General features: G+C 41.7%; 1 protein-coding gene across 1 annotated transcript; it reads right to left on the bottom strand.

The window, feature by feature from the left end:
• Positions 1 to 13,265: 13,265 nt before the first annotated feature.
• Positions 13,266 to 20,203, bottom strand: NANP (N-acetylneuraminic acid phosphatase). The gene is made up of 2 exons (XM_071739180.1): positions 19,928 to 20,203; positions 13,266 to 19,707 (listed from the first exon to the last, which is right to left on the bottom strand). The coding sequence occupies exons 1-2, from the start codon at positions 20,015 to 20,017 to the stop codon at positions 19,012 to 19,014; spliced, it is 786 nt and encodes a 261-aa protein (XP_071595281.1). The 5' UTR covers positions 20,018 to 20,203; the 3' UTR covers positions 13,266 to 19,011.
• Positions 20,204 to 23,349: the final 3,146 nt, after the last annotated feature.

Below are 23,349 nucleotides of genomic sequence, written 5' to 3'. Positions count from 1 at the left end.
TTATGCTGTACAGGCAAAGGAAGTAATTCAATTTATCTGTTCTAATTAAGTATGTGATATGAGGAAACAGTGATATGTCTGTTTAAAACATATTTCAGCTTCTTTTGGTGAAAAAATTAATAGGCTGACTGCAGCTACTGTTCTGTAATGTAACTATTACTTTCCCAATAATGCTCATGATCTTAAATGTCATTTATATAATAAACTCTAATGGCAGGTTTGGACTGATGCATGGGGTGAAACTGTGCAAAGAACTGGACTTAGAATGCAGGTATTTTCCCCCACCTTTTTATACTGTGTGCGTTTATTTTGCAAGCTCTTTCAAGTCACTTGGGTCAAATCTCTCTATCAAAGAAACTGCAGTGAAATTCTGTTATTACGTAACCAGGACCAGTGATAATATTTGGGAAAATTAATTCCCAAAAACTGTACTGTACTGTAAGGCAACTTTGTCCCACATGTGATTATGGTCTCATTTATCTGGGAAAGAGTAATGTTGCCTTAAAAGAACTATTTGAACACTGTCATTCAGTATTTCTTTCCTCATCTATCGATAAATGTCTGATTGTGAGAGTCCTGGCTTTGATTTCAAAAGCCAAGATCAGCCTCGAGCTATTTACAAGAAGTTAATTGGAAGAACTGGAGAGCAGGAGGACTGTGATGAATGAAAGAAAAGGATTTAGGACTGACCAAACATAGAACAAGAATTAACCCAGTAGTCCCATTGTGACTACCTTATCTAGGGACAAGACAAGTTGAAGAATTCCTTGGGGGCATTTGTTAAAAAAAGTCATCATTTTAAGACCACAAGGAATGTGCATCTTAACACAGCAGTATGAGTTTTACAGGTGCTTTTCCATGTTTTTATGTGTGATTGTTTAAAAAGGACTGAAATTCTTAAAATCTGCTGCCTCAGTGAAGAGGACAGGTGCTCTTGAGGGACAAACGGTTTTGTGTTCTTGGTAGTTGTTTGTCTTAAGCTGGCACTGTTGTTTCATTATGTATCATTCATTTGTCATATTTACAGAAGGACTTGACATTCCAGCTGTTTAAGGATGAGAAAATATGCAGTAAATTGGGCCACAGATTTTTGCTGAGGATTAGGGCTAGGCCTGGGGGCAGGAAAGAGTCTGTGAAAGCTTTGGTCCTGACAGTGGTATCACGCCCAGGAAGCTGTCCCAAGCTCACAGCTTGGCCTGGGAACTTAAAATGAAGATAAAAGAGAAAGGGTGTTACCTGTACCATCCAGGAAGGCTTTGGCAACGTTACCCTGGAAAGTTACCAAGGGAAAATGATATTTCTGGGAGAAACTAACAGCTTACTCAGCTCCTAAGGGGGGCTGTGCTCACAACTCTCAGAGCAGGGTGCCTGGCTTAGGTAGCGAGCAGCTTTTTTAGCTGACTGTGAGGAATGGGTTCACCAGGGCAAAGCTTGACCCAAGATTTGCTGGCAAGCCAGGACGGGGGTGACGTGAATATCCACGTCTGACTGTCAGGAAAGGGGTGCAGAAGCTGCTGGTGTGAAATCCCGGGTGCGTTCCTGCTGGCTGCAGGGCAATGCCTCAGGAGGGGCAGGCTCACTCCCTAAGGCTGCCCGAAAGGAGCACCAGCTCCTCCCAGTGCCCTTCATGCCTCAGGTCACCCAGGATAAAAGGAAAGCTGCACCCCGTGCCCTGAGGTGGCTGTCATACAACTCATCTGTCACTGCCACAAGCCATGAAGCGCTCAGGAGCTCAGCAGTGCCTCCCCAGATCCCCTGGAGCACCAGTGATGGGTGGGAATGAACAGTAGTGGAAAGGCTCCAGGAGAATTTGTAGCACAGGAGGCTTCCTTGTCACCTGATGTCCCAAAGGTCATCCGTGCTCATTGATGGCTGACTCATTCTCCTCACACTGACAGGTGATCTGGATCATCCTGGGCTGTCCCCTCAGCAGCCACTCTGGGTGCTGACACCCGAGCAGGTGGCAGTGTGGGGACAAAGACACGCGAGGCTGTGGGCAATGCCTGCTCCTGACCACGAGCTGCTTCCTCCTCTTTGTTCCAGCCTCACTGGATCTGTCTTGCTAGGTCTACAAGGCACCCTGCCTAATCACTTTCAGCTTGTTTTAACCTACCTTGCCATAGATATACTTTAACCATTACTAACTTTTAGTAAGATTCATCTGACACAGAAGATATTCTCCTGAAATCCTGACTTGATGTAGGAAAACTTTTCTCCCCTCCCCGTTCAGCTAAATTATTGGTGCATTGCCCCCTCTGCTCACAGCGTTAAAACATAGGTTAAAACATTTGCTTAGTTAACTCACTGTAGACAGACACAGGTAATTTGCTAGGGACACCTATAGAATTACTGCTACTACTCCAGTCTCCTGCTTTTAATTACACTTTGGTAAATCCAAAACACTCCTTTCAACATTTATTCTTCTCTCTAATGATAGTACTAATAGAAGTACTTCTAATAGAGTAGTACTTCTAATAAATAATAATAGTACTTCTGACATAAGACCTTCTTATACCACCTGTAGGATAGATACACATATATGTGTGTATATGCCTTGCACACGTTGCTGTTTCAGTTTTCCTTTTTAGTTCATGTTTCATCTAAGGATCTGTTTCAGAAATTTTCAACCTCCTGCTTGGCCTTCCTTCTTCATTATATATAAGAAGCATGTGTTAGTGTCTGGTGGCATCTAATTGAAATACCTAGTGAGATCACGCTTGGGAGAACATAACTGGGAGCCATAAGGCACCCTATAAAATAGCCTACACCTTTCATGAGCCGAAATGGATGTTTGTCAGTAATGAGGCACTACAATTAAATGAAATAAGCCTTGGTAATAGCTCTGCCATATCTGCCTGTGAATTATTCCTTCAGCAGCCACACTCCCATGGAAAATTAAATATGCAGCCTGCACAATAGGCAGCCTTATTGTCTGGGTGCCTGCAGCTGAGGAACCCTCAGCCTTGCCTCCAAAACAAAGCCCTCATGAAGGGAAGTTATGGACATCCCTGATCTTTGGGTGCAAGCCCAGGAGCAGGCACTGTTTGAGTTCCTGCAACATGCCTGCCTTGGGGAGCAGGTGACCATGGGGGGCAGGGAGATGGAGGAAGGACCTTAGCTCTTCTCCTGCAGAGAAGCTCTTTTAATGGGAATGAAATAATAGTAATGATAATAATAGTAGTAGTCATCACCATCAAAATAGTACTGCCTTCTTGGGATGAAAATATCCAAATGCAGGTTGTTCCTTTCTCGGGAGATCACTCAATCTGGCTGAGTGGGCATGGTGATCTTTCCTTATACTTAAGGCAAGATTTCTTGCTATTGGGGGAAATCACATGAATCTGAGGGGCACAACAAGCACTCTGGTCGTAATGCTGGGATGAAAATTTCTCCCTTTGGTGAAATAGGCATTTTGGGAGGACTCAGTGCTTCTCAAGCATTTTATGGATTAACAGCCACTGTCACCCCTCAAAAATGTTGTGGGAGTGAAAGAAAGAAACCATTTTGCCAGCGTCCTTTTATGTAAAAGCACAAGGTGCAGACCACTTTCCATGTCTTCCTGAATCATCAGCAGCTGATAGTCTAGAAAGTACTCACTTGCTTTTTGTTGTCTTAGTGTAGTGTGTTTTTTTTAAAAAAATTGTTTACATGATTGGAGAAAAGAGATTAGAAGCATGTGAATTACTAGTTTCTAAATTCTTTGTCTGGGCAGGAAAAATGAAAGCACAATTGGCTTCCCAGTGAATTAAAGCTGTTGGTTCAACATCTCTTACTTTTTAAAGATAATTTAGTCAAATTCAGTTTCAGAGTTTTCTTTGAAAAAAAAATTCCAAAATGTTTCCTGAGTGTTAGAAGCATTATTAAATCTCCTACAGACTGTTAGACTTGACATCGCATTTTTTTCATAAGCAAGTCATTAAAAAATTGCTCAGATCTAAAAGTGATGTAACACTTCAGTAATTTCTAAGACAAAAACTATTAAAGAGTTTTGAGCTATTAAATATGATGGTAAGGATGGCAACATAGTATTGTACTCCAATATAATTAAGTTCATTTAATTTTCCCATGAAACGTAGTGGCTTCAAAGTATATTCTCAGAAAATGCTACCTCTCCGAGCTAGGCAAATCATTCCAGAGTGTAATAGTCTCTGTATTATCCTCCCTTTGATGTTATTAGGTATTTCATAAACATTTTTTCAGGACTTTTAAAAAACAGAACTAGGAAAAATCAAGAAAGAGGACTGAGAATAGGGAGCTGAATTATGAGAACCTCAATTAATACATAAGACAGATGGAAAAAAAGGAATAATTAAAATTGTTAAGGAAATTAAGAGCCTTTCATCTAAGGTGAAAGCAGAGATGATAATATTGTTAAGAGTTTGAAGAGAGATGTATTCAAGGTGAAATACTACAGATTCACACAGCCAGGTATGGTTTAAAGATGATCTCAGAATCTTTTCCTAAAAGCTGCCCTGCTGCAGTCTCTGGACTCAATGAATTCTTTAAATGAAACTCCTCTGTTGTTCATTTGTTTTGTTTCTTTCACCACAACTTTTTGCTGTTTTAATATGTTGCTGTAATACTTTTGTCCTATCTGCTGGATTCTTAAAATAACCAATAGTGCCTTGGCTAAAATGACAATGGGTTATTTAAAGAAGTGTGTAGGGTTGCTGATAAAAGGGAAACTTAAAAGACAGGCAAAAGCATTTGGGATTGCTTTGTGGTTGAATAAGCAAGGGCAAAAAGCTTGTTAATAAAATTAGTTTATAATTTTCTTTAAAAGAAGATTAGGTTTTCATGAGTCACAGCATTAAAATTCTTTTTAAATAGATATCTGTCTATTTGCTCTCTTTTTGTTTGTTAGCTAAGTTGATGATATATTAGCAACATGTTGTGAGAGAACTAGCCATTTAGTTTAAAATCTCAAAATATGATTTGTTTGCATCCAGGATAAGGAAGTTATTTTGCTGTTTTAGCAGATGAAGGTACCCATCAAAATATGCTCCCCATAGCCTGTCACCAGTAGGGCCAATTCAGCACTTAAGAGTTATTCTTTTATAGATTGCTGAATTGTGTCTTAAGGAATTTGTTTATTTAGAACTTCTCTCCCTTTGGGTAAGGACAATATCTCTTTTGGGCTGAGTATAATTGAATGTGCAAATATCTCCATTTTATTTTTTGGTGTATAAATCAGAAACGCCTGTCAGTGTTTGAAAACAACTGTCTTTGCAGCTATGCTGTCCTGGCACCCTGGCTTCTTTTAAAATTTTATCCAATCTTTTTAATACAGAATGCAGCTAATTTATTTGTTACTCACTGAAATGTCATCCTGAGTACATCAGCAGTGCATTAAAATCCTGTCCAGCAATGGTTTCACATTGCAAGGAGCAGCTCTCTGTGCAAACCCGCAGCCCAGTATTCCCCAGCCCCAAGCTGGTAATTTGTGGAGTTCCCTTTTTGCTCTTCCCATGAGGATTGTGGCTGCCTGAGCCCGGTCCCAAAACTAATTTCCCAAACATAGGTAACATTTGCCTTCAGAATTATGCTGGTTGGCTGTAGAATTTAAATTTAGTCATATAATCTGAAGATTATCTTTACTCAGGTTGAAATATTATATTATACCAGTTGAAGGTGGCAATAAACTCAATTAACTAGGCTGATATAAACCTTATTTAAATCAAATTAAGTGTATTTCTGCAGTGGTTAGCATCTATTTCATTAATTGTGATTAAAAACTGCTTGGGAGGTATGACTTTGAATATAGATAAAGCCAAAAGAAGATAGAACTGGCAGCTCAGACGGACCCAGACTGGAAAATTTGGAGTCCTTCTTTGTACCCTGAACACCAGAGCTTTGTTTGTTTTAATTAAAACTGGGATCGTGCCGAATGTAATGGGTGTTGTTTAGAAAAGCTGCCCCCTTGTATCTGATAATTGGATTTTTCTAGCCCAGATTAATATCCTGCTATGTAATTTCACTGGGTCCAAGAGGATTCCTCCAAATAATTAAAAAATGAGTGCTGAAGACTGTAACCACCTCATTAAGATAACTTACAACAGAATCTTGGGTTCAAATAAGGAATTCCTTTCTCTTTTTTCTGGAAAGAGGCCACAGTTTGTTTAGCGTGACAGCAGCAAGGAGCTGATTTTTGTGTATGCAAAAAAAAAAAAAAAAAGCTTTTTAAGCCATTACTGCTGAATCATTGTGTCTCAAGTGACACAAAATTGGACTAGTAAGCTTCAACAGGGCTCTACAGAAACTAATTTTGAGATGGATACAGCGCTCAAATAACGAAAAATAGAATATATGTGAAATTGTAGATATTTCCAGAAAACTTATCTCATGAAGTCTCACACCAAACAGACTGACAAGTACATTTGACAATACTTGATGCTAGAAAGAAAAGATACTCTGTTTATTCATCAAAATTATATGATCTATTTGTGGTTTATACTTGTTGAATTACATAGCAATGTATTTAGTGCTGTTCATTAAGATGCAGGATTGCTTACTTTATGACCAGCTGGCATTATATTGACAGATCTAGTTGACAAGTGCTGGTTTTTGTTATTTTCTGCATTTTTTTCTGAAGGATTGATACAGGAAACTTCTGATACAATTTAGCCATAAAAATATAAAACTTGGGAAAGCTGGCTAGCTTGTCCAGGTAGAAGCTGTGCTCTGCTTATCACATATGCACGTTGCCCAGGCTCTACCAGGTACTAAGGTACAGCTCTAATTTTAAACCTGAGAGCAGACCAGTGGTGCTTGCAAATGTTGAAAACTTTGTAGGCTCACAGGGGCTCCCCTTGCTTTGTGAGAGATGGTTTTAGACTGAAACTTGTGCAGTGCATAGCTTTACTCAAAACTTCTTCCCAGGGCAAATTTCACATCAGAAGCTATAAAATCCAGTAATACCACATATACAGAGGTACATTTTTAGCATCCACTTATATTATTTTGAAGAAACGGTTTTTTAAAAAAATCTTATTTCTGGCTCCAGTCACCAGCAATACTGTGTATACTAAACATCTTAAATGCCACTTAAAAGAATACAAGGAGAGCAGTCATGGTGTTTGTAACTTAGCAAGTACTGGATGGAGAAAGTAGCTCACACAGGGAAGCTGAGGGCTATGTTTTTTTCTCAATGTGAATTGCAGTTTTTGGTAAGGAAGGAGTGAGATGTTCTTTCTGTATTATTCGTCTCAGCTGTTTTCTTTGGGCTTCATGGTTTCACGGGATATTTTACGTGACTGTTACGGAGATTTCATGTGCTGGGTGAATGAGGCACATCCTAAAAGTGTGTTTGAAAACACTTTCCTCCAGGTGTGAGTTGGAAGCTGGGAGGTAAGGAAGGTAGTAGGTGCAAGTGGGCACAGTGTTTGTATCTGAAATACTTGCATGTTTTGCCTGGTTTTCTGTGTTACTAGTTTGCAAGGTGTAAGAAGCTCATCTCAGAATCTTTCCTAAATGAGAGCTGCAAACTATATTGCCTAGGGTGCTCTTCTCCCTGCAAACAGTATTAGCTGCTGGCCATCAGTGTGATAGAGACTTAGGAGGCAAAAGCTGTATCCACAGCATTCTGTTCAGCGTGCTCTTCTGGATGCATCCTGCATGATTTGGTTTATTCTTTCTGAAGCCTTTTATACTTAAGCAGTCACAACATGTGGAATTAATTCTGCATTTAACATGTAGGATGTTCCGGTTTCCTGGTACTGATGTTATTCCCATTTGCCGTGTGCTCACCTGCAGAGATCCTGGGGCATCACTTTCCAGGATTTCTTCAGATTCCTCCCAGCAGTGTTTAGGTTAAAGCATTCACTATTCTACATCCCGTGTTCATTTTCTGCACGCCAGTCTGCTGCATGATGACAAATACCTGCCAGCAGCTATGGGTTTTGTCTTGGGAAATTCCAGGTAAACCTGATCTCTCAGCCTCTTAAAGATAACAGCTGCTACTTTAGCTCAAAGGGAATTCCCACTGACTTTGATCTATAGGAGAGGACATCACCCCTGGTTTGCCTGGCTACAGTGAGGTAACAGACATCAGCTAAAATGTCTGTCAAGAACATGTGGTAGCAGTTACTTCAAAAGCAGCAGGCCAGACTTTTCCTGCAGTTACCTCAGTCAAACATGCTCTTTATGGAGTTCTTCTCTATCCACCCCAGTAAAAACATGACCAGAGTCTGAGCCAAAAAGCAGCAAGTAAGAACAGGACAAATACCAGCTACCTCTCTGGTATGACCTGTGGAAATCCGGAGGCATGTTGGATTTTGGCCTTTTTACCTTATTAATTTTCTGTTTTCAGTGCATGGAAAAGCACTGAAGCTTTTAGGAGGTCTGCTTTTCATTGCATAATGAAGAAATATTAGTCATTAAAACAGAACAATTATTAGCTGTGCTTAATTTGGGCATCATACACGGGCCAATTTCCTAGCCTTATTTTGTGCTAGCCACTGTAGAAATGCAGCAAGACTGCTTGCCCAAGGGAGCTTAGCACATCCTGAAAAGTTTTAATACAAGAGGGAAGAGCTGGAAAGGCAGGAAAAGGAGGGTAGCAAATACATTATAAGGCACAAAATTCCTAATGAGTCTTTTGACATAGTGGCCTACAGCCTCGGTGACCAAAGCCACATTAACTGTTTACACTGACTCTCACAGAATTTTAGCATCAAAGTTTTGGTATTTTATTTCATTCTGGCCTGAGAAATGCATATAGGGCCTTTAAATTCATTGCATTTCCCACATTGGGGTGTATTCTGCATCAAAGAAAGGCCTTGGGGATTGTTTAAGGGTATTTTCTCTGCACAGACATTACAGACACATTACTTGACATGAAGACCTCCTCTCACACTATTGAGAAAGCCCCCAAATGTTCCAGGAACTTTCAAAAAATAGGCAGCCTGTGCAGAAATGGGGTTTTTTTAACGTGTACACTAATTCACAAATACTTATTGTAATAAAGAAATGCTTCCCTATAGCAGTACTTGTGCACAGCCATGCTTTTGGGTGGGAAGAGCTGCCGAGTACAAGTGAATTTTATGAACCACTCCATTGCTGCACTGCTTTTTCTCATTATATGCACAGACCTCGCCACCCTATTGCTATCCTTGGCCTCTGAGAGCTTCAGAGGAGGCTTTGCCTCATGTTCAGTAGCCAAGGCCACTGTCCAGGGCCAGATGTATCTGGTTGTGAGCCCAGTCTCCTGTCCAAGCTTGCTGTGTGACTGTCTGCCAGTCATTGCTTCTCTGAGTCTCACTCCCACTCTGCTCAGATGGGCACAGCAGTATTTCTGTACCTCACAGTTAGAGCACTCTTTATCTCTCTGGGAATGTTCCCTTTGTCATCTCAAAAGTTCTGTCGAGACAAAACCTGGGAATTTTTATAGTTTTCTACTCTGGTTGACAGGGGCAGTAGCAGCAGATCCAGCCATGCCGATGGTGCAGCAGCAGCCCACAGCATTCCCAAGGGGCAGCTGTCCTGCCTGCACCATGTACATCTGATGAATACGATGCACTGGGCAAGGCCTATACATTATTGTAGAAGTTTCTGAAACTCAGAAGCCCACTGGAGGTGCTGATCAGTTTTTCAAGGCTCCTGGGGTCCTTGTGATTAGTGGAGTGGAGATATCCTTGGATGTGCTATTGGAGTTGTACAGGGATATTGTAGCCTGAGGGCCGGTTCTGCTAAAAACTGATCTTCAGCTGCCCTCTGCTGAACACTGAGGAAAAATGCAGGAGAAATCATAGGAAGTTTTGGGTTGTAAGGGGCCTTAAAGGTCGTCTAGTTCCAACCCACCTGCATGGACAGGGGCACCTCCTACCAGACCAGGTTGCTTAAAGTCCCATCCAACCTGGCCTTGAACACTTCCAGAGATGGGGCATCCACAGCCTCCCTGGGCAACCTGTTCCAGTGTCTCACCAACCCTGGGCTGTATTCAAGGCTTCCTCATGCGGGGACCTAAAGCTGCCCCTGAGCAACAAAATTTGAGTCAAGAGCCAGGAGAAGACCACAGAATCACAGAATCAGAGAATGTAGGGGATTGTAAGCAGCTCTGGAGATCATCTAGTACAACCTCCCTGCTAAAGCAGGTTCACCTAGAGCAGGTTGCACAGGATCACATCCAGGTGGGGTTTTAGTATCTCCAGAGAAGAGACCCCCAAAACCTCTCTGGGCAGCCTGCTCCAATACTCTGTCACCCTCAAAGTAAAGAAGTTTTTCCTCATCTTTAGATGGAATTTCCTATGTTCTAGTTTGTGCCCATCGCCCCTTGTCCTGTCACTGGGCACCACTGAAAGAAGTCTGGCCCCATCCTCTTGACACCTGCCCTTTAGGTACTAAACACAATGTCACTGGGTTTGTGAATGATGATCAGCCCACGTTTCAGGTGCCCAAACAGAACAAAGGTGCTGACCTTAGAGCCATGGTCTGAACTGCTGGTCTGCAGGTGTAGCCAAGAACTCCACAGAATGAGACAAATACAGAAAGCAGAAAGCAGAAAGAAGCTTTGACTGATCCTTTTTGCATGAGGTCGTAAAGTCCTGGTGTATTATGTAATTATAGAAAGAGTAGGTAATTAAGAGAATTTTGAAATCATAGAGATGCCTACATCTCTAAGGGAAAAAGCCTACATGATATGAAACCAAATACCTACTTGATATGAAACAAAACCAGCTCAAGCACAGCCCACCAGTACCTTAGAAAACTGGATTTTGTTTGGCACCATGATGTTCTGATGAACTTGATGATCATCTTATTCATGCTCTTGATCAGCTGACGGTTATGTATTTTGCAAAATATGACACCTATCCTCATACTTAAAATAAAGGTGATATCTACCTAGATGAAAATGTCGTCTAAGCAGGCAACATATTATAAAATGTTATCTAAGCAGTGACATGTATGTGTACACTTACTGGTAAAATAGGATCTCATCAAAATTTATGATGTCCAGAGAGTAGTGTGAAAACTGCTCAGATCTAATATCTGGGTACTGGGAATGTTTTGTTTTGTTTTGTTTTGTTTTTGAAAACAGTGGTGGAGACAAAAGTAAGGAGAACAGGAAAAGAACAAACAAACAAAACTCAAAAACAAAAAACAAAAACAAACCCCAAACCTGTGCCCATATCTATATCTAACAAACCTCTAATGCCACCTGCTGAGGAAACACTGAAAATAAGAATAGAGTCTCCAGCACACTACTAATTGAATTATTCTTGTTATTGAGTTCCTTTAAAATTTATATTATAGAAAGATACTGAAAGGATTTCAAGAAACTCAGATGAACAACTGTGAGCATAATAAACTGTCTGTATTTTTAAATATCCAAATGATAGGAGTCTCTTTTCAAACAGACACAAACTCCTTATAATCAAGAGTGGTCCTACTATTGAACTTTAATATTCTCTATATTCACTCCTAAATTAGCCACCCCAAAGTTTTCCTACATGTGTATTTTTCAGTGTTGAAGCCATAGCTTATTAGCTTGACTCCTCAAGAACATTGATATAGCACTCAGCAATAAAAAAAAAAAAAAAAAAAAAAAAAAGCTACTCCCTTAAACAAATCCCATTATGGACAAGCGTATACCATCCCAAATACACCACTGGTCCTTGGTAATAGAAAATAGAAAAAGCAAAACAGTGAGGCCTATTTTTAAATATCCTGTAAAAGTTTTATGCCAGCAAGAACCTGATGATACCTAAACAGTTCTACTGTGGCACTAAGGTGGTTAATCCAGATCAACTGCAATTCTTCCCAGCAATATACTATGAAGTTACTATGCAGTATTCAAAAGCATCTTCTTTGCTCATCATTCACTGGTGGCAGAAGTTAATCTGCAAAGAAGTCAGCCTAAAAACTGCCAAGTCCCGTAAAATGTTGGGAGTGCAAATCCTAACACAGAGGACATGAGAAACCAAAGGGTTTTTTCCCCTGGGTTTTGCATACACAAATGATGCTGCTTTACAGAAAAGAGAGAAAAGTAAATGGGAAGTGGTTTGGGTGGACAGAACAAGGGGCACAGGATTCAAAATAAAGCAAAAAAAAAAAAAAAAAAAAAAATTGTAAACTAGGTAGATTTATCTCAAAGCAAAATATCTCTAAGGTAGGGGCTTGTTTTAATTTCAAAATATAAAGTACAGTGTAAAGCCATAATAGTACAATATGAAGATGAACTTCTGGCTGCTGCAATAGCAGTTTTTAGAACAAATAAAGTGTTTCATATTGTAACAGGATAAAGAGAACAAATTCTTCAAAGTGGTTTAGACACCAAGTTACAATGCACCTGTTAAAATACTTTCAAATGCGAGGACTGGAAGCAGAAAAGTATTTTTACCCAGTTAGGCTTACTTACAGAAAAATAAACAAGCTGTTTGTGTCATTTATGCATTTTCTTCCTGAAAGGCAAAAAGGACTTAGAACATTCAGGACCCTTCTCATTTAAATGTCTGAAACAAAACGCAATGGAAGGCATCAACAGTTTGGAAAACAAAGGCTGTCAATCCATCCACTGCCGACTTCCTGATAAATCCTAAGCCCAGTGAGGTTTTACAGGCCACAAGGTTTACAGCAAAGACCACCCGACCAGTCCCACAAATGCAAATGGTTAATCCTGGCTTCATCGTACAGACAGGCAGACAGTACATTAGAGCTCTGCTGAAAAAGGGAAAAACCTGGAGGATACTTGTTGACCTTACAAATGAAAAGAATAAAATAGAAGAATTTACTGAGATTCTTAATACTCATATAGCAAAATAACAACAACAAAAAAATATGTATTTGAGTGGTCGATACATTTTTACACATAATGATTAAAATTTCAGTTGAACCTTTCTGTGACACTGGTCACTAGCTTAGGAAAATGGTCTTCCCACAGCTGCCTGAATACAGAACCACTGAGAAGATGCAGCAACAACACAAGTAAATAAAAATGTGCCTGTCTGATGCTCACCAGGCCAGATTTTGACTGGTGAGCAGAATAGGTTGGAATGTTCTCCACTTCATTTTTCCATCTTCATTTCTGAGACGCTCACCGAGCATATTGGTAAAGTGAGCCATAAGGGTTCTTAAGTGATTTCCTAGAATCATTGGAAAGTACAAAAAAATTTCCTAAATCCTTGATCTAGAGGACCACAGTCATTTATACTCAGATGAATCTCTGTACCTTAGTGGTTCTGTATTTTATTGCATTTTTTGCAATATTGATGGTGCAGCAAAATAAACATTTCCAGGGCAAAATACAAAAAAGAACCTGACAAAATGTACATTAATTAATTAAATAAAATTTATACTAAAATGTAGTTGAGGCTACACACATAATTTATTCTGTGTTGCCTTTCTAATATGTTATTTCCAAAATACAAAGAAGTTGGATAGTCTCAGTGTGACAAAGTTGTACTTAAATATAGTTGACAGAAAAATCAAAAACCAGTGACAAATGGATTGGACAGATTCTGAGAAATTGATGAAATAACAGAATTACAGAATTGTCACAGTTGGAAGAGATCTCTATGCCCAACCATCAATCTCCCACCCCTCAAAAAAACAAAACGAAACGAAAAAAACAAAAACCAAAAAACCATCCCACTTGAGCATGTCCTGAAGTGCCATTTCTACACAGTTTTTTAATACCGCCAGGGTTTGTGACTCCACCATTTCCCTGGGCAGCCCACTCCAGAGTCTGACTACTCTTTGAATAAAGAAATTCTTTCTAATACCTAGTCTAAACCTCCCCTGATGCAATTTACCTTGTTTTCCTCAGAACAAATACTTCTAAGTCAACTGACCATCAAAACTTATTTTGAAACTTGGAGAGAAGTATGTCTGAGTTTGTATGTTTAATTTGCCTTTTAAACCTTGATATCTGTAAGTGACACACAGAGGATTTTGTTTGAAGGCTTTTTCTTCTTTTTTATTTCTTTCTGGCTTTTTCTGGCAAAACTTTGCCATTTGCCTCCTCTGTTTGGATTCAAATCACTTTGGAGGAAAGACCATTTAAAACAAACACAGCCCAAACCCATGTTTGCAGCACACAGCTGGTACTAAGTGTTTGTACAGAAAGCTCTTGCTACAGAAGCTCTCTTCTATTACATTTTATTGTGATCCTCTTCACACTTTGTCTCAAAGGCCATATACTATTGTGATTTAGAAAGATAGGGAAATGCAACCAACCAAACAGTTGACAGGAGATTGAGTAGCTGAGGGAGAAGTGAAAGGCCCAAGTTACTTGCAGATGATCTTATAGAAGTGAGCATACAAGTGAGACTTAAACTTGTGAAGTCCCACTGATGTGAATGGCAATATTTTTCTATGCTAAATTAGACCCATGCAAAGTTTCCATATGGACTTCAGTTAAGTGCTGACTTGAGAAACACAGCTTGCACTTGTAAAGGACTAAAGTCTCATATATTATCCCCCTAATTTAGTATTTTTTAAAATGCATCATTTTCATGGCATTCAAGGTCTGTTGAGCAGAAGACTCTCATGCAAACTTGTTTTTAGTGGATGGAATAAAAGGTCAAAACATGCTATACCGCGCAGGCAACGTGATTCCCTGTGTCCAGGTCCCTTGCAACATAGGCAGAAAGTGGCAGTTTTTGCTTTAGACACAGCTGACATAATCTCTGCATTGTTATGTCTCTTGTATGTGCACAGCGTGATCTAGAAAGTGAGTTATAATGGAGACAATCCCACTCTGCAAGGTTGACAGTAAAAGCTCTGCACAAAAGAACAGTATACAGCTACATACAGCAGAGATACATTGCATTTCTATTTGTTGTTCTCCTCCACCTGTTCAAACAATTTCCAGATGATGAGTTTCATTCTTGTAGAATTAAGGTAGGATTTTAAATTTAATTTAAAGGCCTCAGGATAACCTAGGATTAACAATCCCCACATTTCAGAGACGAGGTTGAAAAAAGAATCACTAGATTATGTGAACAGGAGAAATTACTCTGGTGGATCGGAGTACTCCAATTTAGTTCAAAACCCCATTACTGGTGTTGTCAAGGAACAGAAGCTTCAGAGAAAGACAAAACAGAATTGGTTGAGGTTAGCTGAGGCACAGGAGTTGTCCATTGTGTCAGGAAATATTTAGACCTCTAGCTGTTATCCCATTGAGGTATCACTTCACATTAACTTGGTATTCCAATGAAAGATACTTATCTCCTGTATAAAACATTTGGGTCACTTTCTTAGACTTCTAAGTTTGTGTTAAAGCTTTTTGAGTGTAAGAAATTGCCCTCATTTCTGAGACTCATACTATCCAGCTAAATGCCTCTCACATATTAAGCTTCCTCGACAAGAAGAGATGCTGTGGTGTGCAGAGCTGTGATATGTCAGCCAGGGGGCTGGCACAGCCAAGAGTCTGCATCAGAGACCAGGTGCCCCTTTGCTCAGTTTAAGACCCTCTTCCCATCTAGAGATCCTTGATGTACCTTTCCACCTCTCTCCATCTATCTCCACAGGTCAAGATGGCGAATTTGTTCGATTACTCAGTGGAAAACTATCAGAGTACAGCTCATTCTCTGCAGCCGAGGGCCGTGAGCTGAGCAACATCCCCATCTCCCCCCCTCCCGAATCACACAGAGGTGAGTGCAGCAGCAACTCCAGGTATGGCTTTGTGCACCCATAAACTACTGAAGTGGGTCCCCTGGACTTGAGATTACTGTATTTACTTAGTGATCTGCAGGGTGTTGTGAGCAGCCGGTGGCACGACATCAGGGCACACCCTCAGGCATATGAGAGCTGGCAGTCAGCTGGGCAAGTCAGGTTCAACTAGCAGTGAACTGCAGTTAGAATTCAATACACAAAATCTGGCCAAGAAGCTTTGTAATTACCCTGTTTTGTTTCAGCCTCTATTTGGAATGATGGAACCTACACCCAGTCATCACATCTAAACCTGAGGTCACAGATTCTGAAGCCTAATTCTGTGCTGTTTTAAAAAACAAACAGAACTCTTGCCCTTTGTTTAAACAAACACAGTTATCCACAGTAATACAGAGCATTAAAAGGAATGTTTTATAAACAAAATACTTTTATTAGACTAGCACATGAGTTATTTTATATCAAGAATTAAAATAGCTGGTATTAAAGTATTGTTTCAGTTCATTTCACTGAAGTCAAAACTACTGTAGATTAACCTGAGGAGATAATATTTAGCTGAAAAAAAGCTTTAAAAATATAGATGGAATTTCTTTTTTCTCTTTTTATTTAGTGTGTTTTGGCAATGTAAACTAGACAACCTAGCTAAAAGAGCATAACACTATGCAAAACCAGAACTTAACAAATATAGAATGGTTTATAGATCTAGTCCTGCTTCTGATGTGAAAATTATCCCATCATTACACTTATGTTTCCATTTATTTAAATATAATTGTTTTTCAATAGGCATCCTTTAAGAGCTCCATCCAAGAAAAATATTTTGAGTATTCAGAGATACATCAGATACCTAATCCAGTTCATTGGGTAACTCTTTTTAAGACTACCTCTGGACAGAGACATCACTTCAGTTATTCTTGTTTTATAGCAGCATCATAAACACTATTACCCTATCTGGACACTGCAGTCACATCCGGCCTGCTATAGAACTCAGCAATGGAAAAAATATATTTGGGTGCAGCCTCTACAGACCACACCATCACCTGAGTATTCAGTTACAGTGGTTTTTCATAAATTCATAGATCTAGGAAAATGACTGGCCACATGCAAAACAAAAAGTAGTCTCTTCTTAAACAAGAGACCTTTTATAAAAGAAGCAGGCTCAGCATCCCACTTCAGAAGGATGATGCAGTGGCAAGAGAAGATGAGCTTCAACTTACATTTAAAAAAAATCATAACCCAGTGTGCATATATCCTTTAAGTCCAAGGACAGAATTAGGGATTACTAGTATTTGACATTTTAAATTTCAGCTGTATCAGAAACCTCATTCTGACCTAAGTTCTATTACCCTGATGATGGGCAAAAAAATGCAGTTATACTGCAGCTTCCTTGTGATGCTGTTGTAAGCAAAGTTGTTGCTTTTGTACCAGACAGTGTGGTTAAAAAAGATTATTTCAAATACATTATCTTTCCATGGATCCATATAACCTTTTGGTCATCAGATAAACCAGTGACTGTTTTCATGCTCTTCCAAGAAAATGAAATCTTAATTTAGGCCTCTTACTTCAGTAACAAAGGTATGTCCAGTCAGTCCCACTAGCTCATGTTACACGTGGCAACTTGGTGTTGCACTGTAACTGAATAATTTTTAGCATATGCCCATTTCCTCAAAGGTACAGGTGAAGCCTGCCTCTGTTCTTTCCACTGAGCCTGATGTCTCAAAGTTCTTGGCTAGACAACAAGAACCTGAACTGCTTAACCTTTTGTAAGGGACAACTGGACAAAGGGGTTTGAACCTATATGAGTATTTCCTTCCCTGCCCTCAATGTAGCAGCATATTTTGATGTAACCTAAAATCTTTACCAAATAATTTAACCCTGATCAGCAACAGCCTCCCCTAAATCTGTCATCCCATGCAAGATTTATCTTAAAGTCACGTCAAGTGAAACAAAGGAACCTTTCTTCTATACAGGATTCCTTCTACACATCCATTTCCTGTACTTTATACTGATTGTTTATTGCTATGCACATGCCAGATGATCTTCTGCCAGCAAAGATTTCTCATGAATTTATTGTAAAATACAAAACTTGATTGCTCAAATATGCTTAGATATTCAGCCCAATGTATGTATAGAAAATAGGTTTTGAAATATGCCGGTTTTCCAAGTGTTTGCACTTCCTTTTAATATATGAAAACTTTCCTATTACACAGTAAGAATATGAAGTAAAGAAAAATTAAATTGTTAAGAATGACCTGGGAGAGAGAAATGTTAGTGTTTTAGAGTCATCTGCATCTAGTGGAAACAGCACATACACATTACAAAGTTGTACACAGTACTCTAAGACATACAACATAACTTCCCAATTTCCTGGAAGAGAGTCGTGAATGCCATTTACAAACAACTAACTCATATTTTCTCCAGAGAAAATCACGTGAAATACGTGTAGAAACTGGAGTAAGGAGGGATTGTAGAGCAGTGTCATTGAAACAGTCAAAAAAGCGCTGATCCTGCAACTGAATCTAAGTCATACGCCTGAGCAAGACCTAGAACAGTTTCTCAAGAGTCTGCAGTAATAAAATCAAACAAAACAATATATTAGATTTAAAGAGTTTGACCGTACATTAAAGAAGACCATTGAAAATATCCCTGTTTCATCAATTAGATTCCAACAAAAATCATAATCTAAATTACAAGTATACTGCATATCTGCATAAGCACCGAGGTTATATAAAGTAAAAACTATTCAACAAGTCCCTCTGATAAATGGTCCCCTATACAAATGCAAAATTTTAATGTATTTTTGGCAAGAAGTACAGAGTCACTGCAAAGACTGGAAAAAATTCTAAAACCTGAAAACTTGAAAAAAAGATCAAAGGTAAAGCATTTTCTAATGGTCTGATTCATAATAAATTCTGTCAATAACTTCTGGATTTATAAATAGCAAAATTTACTCCAGTTCCTGAGATAAACTGCCAATCAATTGCGCAGATTTACCCGATTGTACCACACTCTTTCTTGTTGTCTTTACACACTGCAAACAAGGTTTGAACTGAAGCTCCTGCTGAACTCACAAGTCAGCAAGTCATGTGAAAGATCAAAACATTCACATTTTCTTTTCTGCTATAAAAACAAGAGACTGGCAACTTAGGTCTGAGACAGACAGACTTTAGCCACAGTCTGTCAAAATGATTTCCAAACAAAGGCAGTTGTTTTAAATTAACTGCACTTGCATTTTTAAATTAATCTAATTCTTTGTATCTATCCTGTTTCCACTGATATGTTTCCATGTGCTCTTATCCATCTGCTATTTAAGAAAGCATACCATGCATGAGTTCAAAACCCTAGGATCAAATTTTTTAAAAGCACCTGAGTCACCCAACAGCTCAGCACGTCTGTATGCTGGAACCATCAGTGTGCTTCATTACTGCTAGCTATATGGTCAGTTCCTAACTTAGCATTAATTTTGTGCTCCATCTTCTGTAAAACTGCTGGAAGATCCAGAACAGAAGAAATAATATAGTGAGGTACTGGGGAGGTATCTAGAGGGGTTGCCATTGTTTTGTTTAACCAGACAGTTGCTTTCAAGCCAGCATTCAGGCCTCCTTGAATATCTGTATCTAGGGAGTCACCAACCATAACACACTCTGCGGGCTGCACCCCCAGGAGATCGCAACAGTAATGAAATATGGATGGCGCCGGTTTCTCTTCCTTCTGCTCTCCTCCCACAACAATGGCATCGAAGTAGGGCTGACAGGCGCACGCTTCGATCTTCTCCCTCTGCGTCTGTCTGTCGCCGTTGGTCAGGAGCAGCAAGCGGAGGCCTTTCCGCAGCTCGGTGAGCATGCCCCGGGTGTCCTCGGCCAGGGTGAGATGCTGCAGGCGGGTCGTTTTCCACAGGAAATAGCACTCGGCGGCCAGGTTGCGGTTCGCCTCCCCCCCGATCGTCTCCTGGATCGCCTCCTCCCAGTGCGAAATCCGCAGGTCGGTGATGCACATCTTGGCGGGATCGTGACATTCCTTGAGAAGCTTGGCCTGGACCTTATCGCAGATGAGACGGGCTTCTCCCTCGGCGCAGTGGTGCTTGGACTGCAGGGCGTTCATCACCTTTATCAGACAAGGGGCCCCCATCAGAGCGATGCACGGACCGACGGACCCCGGCGCCGCGCACCCCCCTCCCTCCCTCCCGGCACCGCGCCGCATCCCTTGACGGCCTCGAGGGGCCCCGGCTGCCTGTCGGTGCCGGCGGGCAGGGGGACGCGTGGCACCACCGCCACCGTCCCGGGGATGTGGGAGTGTGAGGGGGGGCGGGGAACAAGGTCAGTACCTCCTCGATGGCGCGCCGCCCGGCCGCCGCCGTGTCGACCAACGTGTTGTCCAAGTCGAAGAACACCGCCTTGATGCCGTGAACCCCCATGGCGCCGCCTCCCGCCAGAGCCGCCCCGTTCTAACGGCCGAGCCGCGAGGGCGGAGGGGAGCGCCCCGTCCGCCGCCAGAGCCGCCCCTGCCGGGCCACAGCGAGGCGGGACCCCGGGAACACGGGAACCCGCCCTTCGCCGGCGCGGGGCGGAGCCTCGGGGTGCTGCGTCACGGCCGTGAGGCCGCTGGAATGGGCAGGGGTGTGCGGCAGCCTCGTCCCTCTGAGGTAAAACCCTCTGACCGGTGCCGCGGGGCGGAGCTCCGCATGCTCGGGTGCCCCCAGCTGGGAAAAGAAAGTCGGGATCACGCAGGACGCTGGAGTTGGGCTGTGAGGAGGCTGCACCTGGGGTGCGAGGAGAAGCATCCCAGCTTCTTGTCAGCTGCCCTGTTCAGCTGCAGGCAGGGTGTTTGTGGTACGCCTGGGGAAGGGGAGACGTGGCGGCAGGTGCGGAGCCGAGGAGGCGGCAGCACCAGCAGCACCACCAGCAGCAGCACCACCACCACCATCACCACCACTACCACCACCACCACCACCACCACCACCACCACCACCACCACCACCACCAATAGCACCAGCACCGTCTGAAGAGGCAGGGGAAAGGTGGTCATGGGGCGTGTCGAAAGCGGTCAACACGGGGACCGGAAAGTGGCTATAGGTGGGGCCGCTCCGTTAGCTTTTGTTTTCTAATTTGTTGGTTTTATTTTTCCTTTTGTTAAGGCGTGCTTTCTGGGTGAGGCAACCGTGAGCTGGCATCTGATCTGTAAATACCTGCTGACGGTGCTACGGGACTAACCTGAAAGGATCTCCCCTTCAGCGTTTGCACCTGGGCGCGGTTGGGCGGCAGCCGCTCCCTGGTTCTCCCTTCTGCCTGCTCCCGGCCCGCCCCGTTCCCTCCTGTGGCGACAGCCGCAGCTTTGCTCCCTGTTCCCGTCCCTGGGCCTGGCTGCCCTATCGCTCTCTTGTCCACGGCTGCTGCTGTCACTGGTGAAACCTGTTATCACCCTTGTGAGATGTTAGCGGGAAGTTCCCTGCTGGGCAGCGTGTACCTCCGTGGCGCCCGGTGATGTCGAAGTCCGTAGCTTCCTGCCGCGGTGCGTTTGGGCACGATGCCTTTCCCGGCTTTGCTGTTGCTTTCCTGCACAGTTACCTGGCGGCAAAACAACCCGCGATGCCTCCATGGTACCAAGATGATCTGTTGTTCATGATGCAGTCAATTACTTAAGTATAAACACTTAGGTATTTGGGGAACTGGTATGACATTAGGATATTTTAAATTCTTAAGCATCGATATTTTCTATAGCCTATGAATCAGAAAGGCATTAAGATGGTAGCCTGGAATGCATGATAGAACATTTTACCAGGTGTATGTATCACCTGCTCTTTCAGATTGTTTGCCCCAGGGCGAAGTTTTAACAGAAGGCTTCATTCCTCAAGTAATACTCCTATTATTCTTTGATAATATGTTTTGATAAACACAGTTTTGTATTAGACAGAAAACAAGTTTTATTGTTTTGATTTCTGTTAGTACTGCTAATGTTGGCTTTCTTTGCTGCTGCAGCAGCACACTGTTTGCTCATGTTGAGCCTGTTATCCACCAAGACCCCAAGGTCTTTTTCCATAACGCTGCTGTGTAGCCAAGTGGATCCCAGTCTGAGCTTCACTCTTGGGTTATGTGTTCCTGGGTGCAAGACCTTACACTTTTTCACAATTTATAAAGTTAATGCTAGCCTCCTCCTCCAGTCTGTCTGGGTCATCCTGGAGGGTGGCTCAACCTCTGCTAATCTTGGCATCATCAGCAAACTTCATTGGGGTACTCTTGATCCCAATATCCAGGTCACTTATGAAGATTCTAAACAGCATTGGGCCCAATATCAATCCCTGGGGAACTCCACTTGTGACTCGTTGCCAGTTTGAGAAGGATCTATTGACTATCACCTCTGGGCACAGTCTGTCACTCAGTTCCCAACCCATGGCACAGACCATGTGTCAAGGCCATAAAGAGTCAGTTTCTCTAGGAAGGGACTGTGAGGTACCATATCAAAAGCCTTGGAAAAGTCCAGGTGGGTGATGTCCACTGCTCACCCGACATCAACTGAGCAGGTTACTTTGCTGTAGAAGGCAATTAGGTTTGTCAGGCATGATTTGCCCATGATAAATCCATGTTGGGTTTTCCTAATCACGTGTTTCATTTTGCTTGTGATAGTCCTCAGGAGGACTTGCTCCATGACTTTCCTAGGGACTGACGTGAGGCTAGGGGGTCTGTAATTGCCTGGGTCCTCCTTTGAGTCTTTCTTAAAGATGGGGGTGACATTATCCTTCCTCCAGTCTTCAGGGATGTCTCCTGATCTCCACAACTTCTCAAAGATTATGGAGAATGGCTTTGCAATGACATCAGCTTACTCCCTCAACACCCTAGAGTGGGTGGCATCTGGACTCATTGATTTTTATGAGTCAAGCACCTGTAATTGTTGATGCACCAGGTCTTCCTTTACTGATGCCAGGTCAGTGTCTGCATCAACCTGGACTTTTGTTCCTATGTCCTGGGACCTAACAGCACTGGTAAAGACAGTGGTGAAGAAGGTGTTGAGAACCTCTGCCTTTTCAGCAGGGTTGGTGACCAGTTCACCTATTTAATAGTGGGCCAATATTCTTCCTCTGTTTCTGCTTGTTGTTAATATATCTGAAGAACCCTTTCTTGAAGTTTTTGATGTCTCTGGCCAAATTTAGCTCAAGCTGAGCTTTTGCTTTCCTAACTGCTGTGTGCTCTTTGGTGTGATCTCTAAAAAGTGGAAGATCACCTATGTAAAATCAGCTCATTGATACAGGAGGAACAGGGTGAAGCACCATGTAAAAAATTTGTTGATTTTTTTTTTCTTCCTTTTCCTAACGTTACATTAGCAGTACAGTTTCAACTGGAATAAGTTGTGCCTGCTGACCACCTCATTAAAGAATGCCCACATGTGTAGAATTAGAAAAGTAGAGAAGATGTTTAAGGGTTGAGAGAGACGGTAGTAAAATGGAATGCAATAAAATAATACAGTGCAATAAAATATTACTCAAACCAAAGGATAGCAACTGAATTTTAAATTCAAAGGAAATATGTTTTGTTACTTACCCTGACTATGGTTTGGGATTAATTTCTTTGTGAAGCTGCTTAGGTTGAGACAATAGCAGGGTAGGGGGATACTGATGTGAACGCCAAGAACGGCCTTGTAGTTAACCCTGTCACACTTTGTGTGTTGACCGGCTAGTCCAAGAAGGAAAAGGGCTACTAAAAATAAAATACTTGGATGTATTTGGGAAAACCTGAGTGTGTCACTGCTCTCCCC

This window comes from Heliangelus exortis, chromosome 3 (assembly GCF_036169615.1).
Source record: "Heliangelus exortis chromosome 3, bHelExo1.hap1, whole genome shotgun sequence".
NCBI lineage: Eukaryota > Metazoa > Chordata > Aves > Apodiformes > Trochilidae > Heliangelus > Heliangelus exortis.
The sequence above is the reverse complement of the archived record's forward strand: the minus strand, read 5'-3'. Positions and strand labels throughout refer to the sequence as shown.

What these genes read in the sequence shown, in the direction of transcription:
- NANP (XM_071739180.1), bottom strand. Translation starts at nt 20,017, where the DNA reads ATGGGGGTTCACGGCATCAAGGCGGTGTTCTTCGACTTGGACAACACG. An exon ending in GGCGGCGCGCCATCGAGGAG is followed by an intron (nt 19,708 to 19,927) that starts GTACTGACCTTG and finishes TGTCTGATAAAG; the next exon opens with GTGATGAACGCCCTGCAGTC.